This window comes from Chiloscyllium plagiosum, chromosome 1 (assembly GCF_004010195.1).
Source record: "Chiloscyllium plagiosum isolate BGI_BamShark_2017 chromosome 1, ASM401019v2, whole genome shotgun sequence".
Classification (NCBI taxonomy): domain Eukaryota; kingdom Metazoa; phylum Chordata; class Chondrichthyes; order Orectolobiformes; family Hemiscylliidae; genus Chiloscyllium; species Chiloscyllium plagiosum.
This window is the reverse complement of record NC_057710.1, coordinates 59,504,495-59,510,184: the sequence shown is the minus strand read 5'-3', so window position 1 is coordinate 59,510,184 and position 5,690 is coordinate 59,504,495. Positions and strand designations below refer to the sequence as shown.

The 5,690-nt window shown below is 40.8% G+C and overlaps 1 protein-coding gene across 1 annotated transcript; it reads left to right on the top strand.

Moving 5' to 3' along the window:
• Positions 1-1,312: 1,312 nt before the first annotated feature.
• nudt2 (nudix (nucleoside diphosphate linked moiety X)-type motif 2) lies at positions 1,313-4,842 on the top strand. The gene is made up of 2 exons (XM_043701485.1): positions 1,313-1,610; positions 4,258-4,842. The coding sequence occupies exons 1-2, from the start codon at positions 1,481-1,483 to the stop codon at positions 4,569-4,571; spliced, it is 444 nt and encodes a 147-aa protein (XP_043557420.1). The 5' UTR covers positions 1,313-1,480; the 3' UTR covers positions 4,572-4,842.
• The last annotated feature ends 848 nt before the right edge of the window (positions 4,843-5,690 follow it).

Genomic DNA, 5,690 nt, shown 5'->3' with positions numbered 1-5,690 from the left:
TGTTTTTTTTGCCATGGTGGGGGATTTTTATCCTAGTTTATCACAGTTGCTGCCTCTCGCTCCCCAACAGACACTGAGAGAAGCCCAGTGATGAGACGTAAAGACAGAGAAGTAGTGGTGACAGGAGAGCAATGTTTACAAAAAAAGGAGCAAAACAAGAAAAACAAAACAGCTGAGTATCACCCCAAAATTGCTTTGTCTTTAGATACTCAAGAAAAAACAACATATTAAAAGAAAAAGGAGCAAAACAAGAAAAACAAAACAGCTGAGTATCACCCCAAAATTGCTTTGTCTTTAGATACTCAAGAAAACCTCACATTATTAAAGGAGAAATTTCAAATATTCCATCAAACATTTCTAGCCAACTTCCCTACACCTCTACCTCAACACAACTTGAGGATTCATTAACTTCAAAGGGCAACAGAGCTCATCAAAGCCAACCCCAGCTCCATTTCTCTTTCTGACTTCGATAGTGGGAGAATCTCAAGCACTGCCTTCCCAACAGTCCATCCACAGCTTACAAACCCATCTGATGTTTGTTTAATGTTGTCATTACTGCTGCCTTCACCACCAACTCTGGCAGCTCATTCCATACGTGTGTGAAAAAATTGCCCCCGAGGTAACTTTTAAATTTTTCCTTTCTTACTTAAGCTCTCTAGTTTTCAACTCCGCTATCCTGGGAAAAAGATCACGGCCAATCACCCTATCCATGCTCCGCATGATTTTATAAACTTTTAAGGTTACCCTTCAGCCTCTCCCTATAGTTCAAACCTTCAACCTGAGCAACATCCTTGTAAATCTTTTCTGAACCTTTTCAAGTTTCACAACACACCAGCACTGAATGCATTATTCCAAAAGTGGGCTCCTGTACAATCATAACAGGACATCCCAACTCTTATACTCAATGCACTGACCAATAAAGGCAAGCACACCAAACGGTTTCTTCACGACCCTGTCTGACGGAAACTCCGTCTTCAAGGAACTAGGAACCTGCACCCCAAGGTCTCCTTGTTCAGCAACACTGCCCAGGACCTTCCCATTAAGTCCTGCCCTGATTTGACTTACCAAAATGCAGTACCTCACATTTATTTAAATTACTATACAGGGCCCGCCTTTTTACCCCCTGAAAGGAAACAAAATTAAAAAATTCGGGAGACGGCAGTCCGTGAATTGTTTTTTTTATCGAGTCCCAGGCAGCAGCGGTGGAGGTGGGCCTCGAACAACAGCGGCAGTGGTGGAGGTCCTGGGAGCGGCCCCAAGACTGGCCCCAAGCAGCAACAGCTGAGGCAGGTCCGGGCGGGGTCCCAGAGACCAGCAGTGGGAACGGGCGTGCCCCAGGTCAGCAGCAACACTCCCTTGACCTGAGTGAGGGCCCAGGCTGCAGCTCGTCCGTGAATTGTTTGCGTCAGACTCTCGCCGCTGATTGGTCCCCGCGGATGAGCTTCCGGTGTTGGCGTGGTGCCTCTCCCTGTTTCCGACAATGGCGCTCAGGGCCTGTGGACTGATTATTTTCAGGAGGTTAAACGCGGGGTTAGCTGCTAAACCTCAGGCCGTCGAGTTCCTACTTTTGCAGACTTCCTATGGCCAGCATCACTGGACGCCTCCTAAAGGTGCTTCATTCAAGCAGCCTGTTCTCTGATGGCAGGGGATGGGCCGCGTGTGTCGAGGGGGCTATTTACCCGCTATTTCTGTGTGGGACTAACTGCAATTGCGCAGTTCATCACGTAAATTTGAAAGTTGCTGTCATTGATTCCCCCTCCCCCGCTGATTGCAATGGATAGAATCTGCAGTAGTTGTAATAGTTTAAATTTAGGCGAATCGTCCACTGTTCTCACGCGAACGATAAATTAAAATATATACTTTCTCCAATCAGCAATGAGTTATTAATGGTATGGTATAGTAAATGTAATAACTGTTGGCCAGTGTCTTCCGTTGAAACAATATTTTTCTAAACCTGAAGCCTCATTCTGTAAAGAAAATTAGTGTTGCAGAGCTTTAAAGTAAACTTTTTAAAAATAAATTATTGTTTTGTATTATTTCTAATAATTCAGTTTGAACATCCCAGTTTTATTTTTCTATTTGTGCATTGATTCAAAAATACTGGTTTTTGTAGTCAGTAACTCAATTTGGATTCTTTTAATCTGGTTGAAGAGCCATCCTGCTGCTTGTTTTACTGACATGCCACTGATACCCTGAAGGGGTGAGATCGGTTAACTGAACACCCCTATGATAGGATGTCTCTGCTAACAAGTCTGCCACATGTCTTTGGTTTATGGTGAAAGCTCTGGTGCTGATTAGAAAATCTGGAGCATAGTCTTGGCCGCAACCCCTAATCCTGCAAGCAAATTCCACAACTCGACAATTCCTGAGTGTAAAGAGACTTTCATATTTATCATCAACTTATTTGATATTCATAGCTCACTTAAATGTATATGTTTATCTAATTTGTTCCTCTGGGTGCCATTAACCAGGCCAGCCGTTATTGTCCATCACAAGTTGTACAGAGGGTACTTAAGGGTTACATGTGGTTCTGTTCCTGGAGTCATATTCCTTCCCTGAAGAGCATTAATGAACCAAATGGGTCTTCATGACAATCGGCAATAGTTACATAGTTGCCTTTGTGCTCGCTTTATATTTCATTATTTTATTGAATTCAATTTTGCGATTTACTGGATTACATGTCTCATGACATTACCACTATACCACCATCTCCTGTGAAGTCACTTGCAATATGACTGAAAAGACTGCTGTGAAAATAATTCCTGAAACACACGCATGCAAGATTCCAGTGTGAAATGATAGTGGATTTATTGGTAAATATACTGCTCATTTTAACATTCAATGTAAGTTGAAGAGTGTGGTGCTTCTTATGCCTGAAATGTTGACTCTCCTGCTCCTGACCGGCTGCGCTTTTCCAGCACCACACTCTTCGACTCTGATCTCCAGTATCTGCAGTCCTTACTTTCACCTAGATGATTCAATGTAATATTTTTAATAACTTCAAATTGGCTACATGAATGATTTCAAACTTTATAGACAAAGATATGCATTTATATAGCACCTTGCATGACCACTAGACACCCCAAAGTGTTTCGAAGCATATAACTTGTAAATTAAGTAAACAGAGATTTGGAGAAACTATACTTTAGAGAAAAAAACCTGGAGATTTGAGGCAGGTGAAATTTAGTGCTTTAAAGGGAGCGTTTTGATTGGAAAAAAGAGAAGCAGTATAAAGTAATTTTTAAAAAATGGATACAGTACCAAAGACTGGAGGCTGAATTTTAGTTGTGTTGCTGACAAGTTTGATGGTAGAATATGTGACAGTTTGTATCTGATGGTGGCTTGTCTGCCATCTACTTACCTGCCCATACCTTCACTCCAAACTGTATCAGTGATGCAGTTGACGTTGAGCACTTCATCTGGGCTAATTCAGGTTCTCGATAGAAATTAGTTGTTATTCGGGTCTTATTTTGCTGTCACCAGGATTTCTCTGGAAACTGGAGAGGCATATCTCTGGGAAGTCCAGTAAGTTTTGTTATGTGGGCTGTTGGGGTGGAAGCCCCTTCTTCTCATTGGTATTTGGAGTGCTCTCTGAGAGATTTACACCCATCTGGGTTTCTTTTCCCATTCCAATTGGCTCAAACTCCTGATCCACCAGTGCACTCTCGAGGTTCTTCAAGGTTGATAGCCTGTGAAATACCTGAAGGCTTTACCCAAATTCCAACATGCACAGCTCCACCTTTGTTCTCAAAGTTCTAGAGAGTTTCCGGCTGATAACTGTGGGACAGAAATCTCACCACCTGATTTTGAATTGAATTTTCCTCTCAGTGTGCTCCTTTTCCCACTCTCCCAACCTTTTAACTGACACGTCATATAATTAAGCACCTGGGGTCTGGTGGCAGGTCAGATTGAGGTTGTTAGGGTTCACAAGGCACTATGCTTTTTTAAGTTGTGACATAGAGTACAAAAGCAGGGAGATTATGCTGACCTATTATAAAATACTGGCTAGACCCCGTTTGGAATATTGTTCTGGGCACTGCATTTTAAGAGTGCAGGGGAGATTTATCCTAAATATGAAACTTCAGTTACCTGGATAGGTAGAGCCCAAGATAAATGTCACCCTTTAAGGTTGTGTTTGGTACTTGTTATTAAAAAGAAAGAGTTCTTTGTGGTTGTAAACATAAAGTGAAACTTTATTAATTATGTGTGGCACAGTTGCTCACTGCCTGCTTGCTTAAGATCTAATCTTTTTTTAAGGGCATGTTGATCCAGGTGAAGATGACCTTCAGACTGCACTTCGTGAAACTGAGGAAGAAGCAGGGCTAAGAAGCAATGATTTTAATTTGCTTGATGGATACAAAAAGGAAATTATATATAAAGTGAATAATATACCCAAAAGTGTTATCTATTGGCTGGCAGAACTAAAGGATTATAATACAGAAGTAAAACTCTCTGATGAGCACCAAACATTTCGCTGGTTAAATGTGGATGAGGCCTGTAAACTTGCGAAATATCAAGAAATGCAGGAAGCGCTGAGAGAAGCTCACCAGTTCATCTCAACAAACAAATGACACAAGGTTCTTTGGAAAGGGGCTGGATTCTTAAAATTTTTTGAAGACATCTATTCTACTTTGATTTTGAAATGTCATTACTCAATGCAATTGTACAAATATTATTACCGGTTCTTCATGTCGGAGCCTGGTCCTTAAACATTGGTAAGCAATAAAACGGAAGCATGTCTGGCCTTTGTAACACACCCTAGTTTGGTGATGGAACGATGAAATAATTTGTATTTATGTACTATTCATTAAATTCAGGATGCTCTCAAGTGCTTCCCAAACAGCTAGTTGCCTTTGAAGTGTTTTGGACGTTTTTACATAAGGAAATACAGCAGGCAGATTTCATACAGAAAGACTCCATAAACGACAGTGAGATAACTCAGATACTCAGTTTTGGTGACACTGATGGACAGCACAGAGCACTACCTTGCTCTTCCTTGAATCATGTCATAGAGTTTGACCTGAAATGACAGATAAACACTCTGTTTCGTATCTTTGTCTGAAAGATAGCATTTCTAACAGGGCAGCATTCCCTGAACACCACCAGAAACAGATTAACTTTTAATCATCTTATTTCTGTTTTTAGGATCTTGCTGATATAACTTTACTCATAAAGCAACATAATTTCTTTGGCTGTAAAACACAATATTATTCAGAGGGCATGCGATTAAAAACAAACTGCTGGAAATATTCACTAGGTCTGACAGCATCTGTGGAGAGAAAATCGTACAAACATATGATCAGGAGTAAGCCATTCAGCAGTTTGAGTCCATTCAATAAAATCATCTGATCGTGTTCTTGCTGACCCTGATAAACTTTCAACCTTTTACTTAACAAGAATCCATCTACCTTTGCTGTAAAAGTATTCAAAAAGTCTGTTTATACTATGCTTTCTAGCAAGAGAGTTCCAAGACTTGCGACTCTGAGAGATAAACACTTCATGTCATCTCTTTTAAATGGATGACTCCCTAAGATGTGTTTAAACACTGTATATCTGTTCCTATCCACCTCCCATTCTAAGTTTTCCCGTAAGCAGAAGCATCCTCTCCAAATCTATCAATACATGGAAGGATTTAATCATTTCAACTAAGTCACCTGTTACTCCTCTAAACTTCAGTAGATACAGGCCTA

Coding starts and splice junctions, on each gene's coding strand:
- nudt2 (XM_043701485.1), top strand. CDS start 1,481: ATGGCGCTCAGGGCCTGTGGACTGATTATTTTCAGGAGGTTAAACGCG. Junction 1,611..4,257: donor TCACTGGACGCCTCCTAAAG/GTGCTTCATTCA, acceptor TCTTTTTTTAAG/GGCATGTTGATCCAGGTGAA.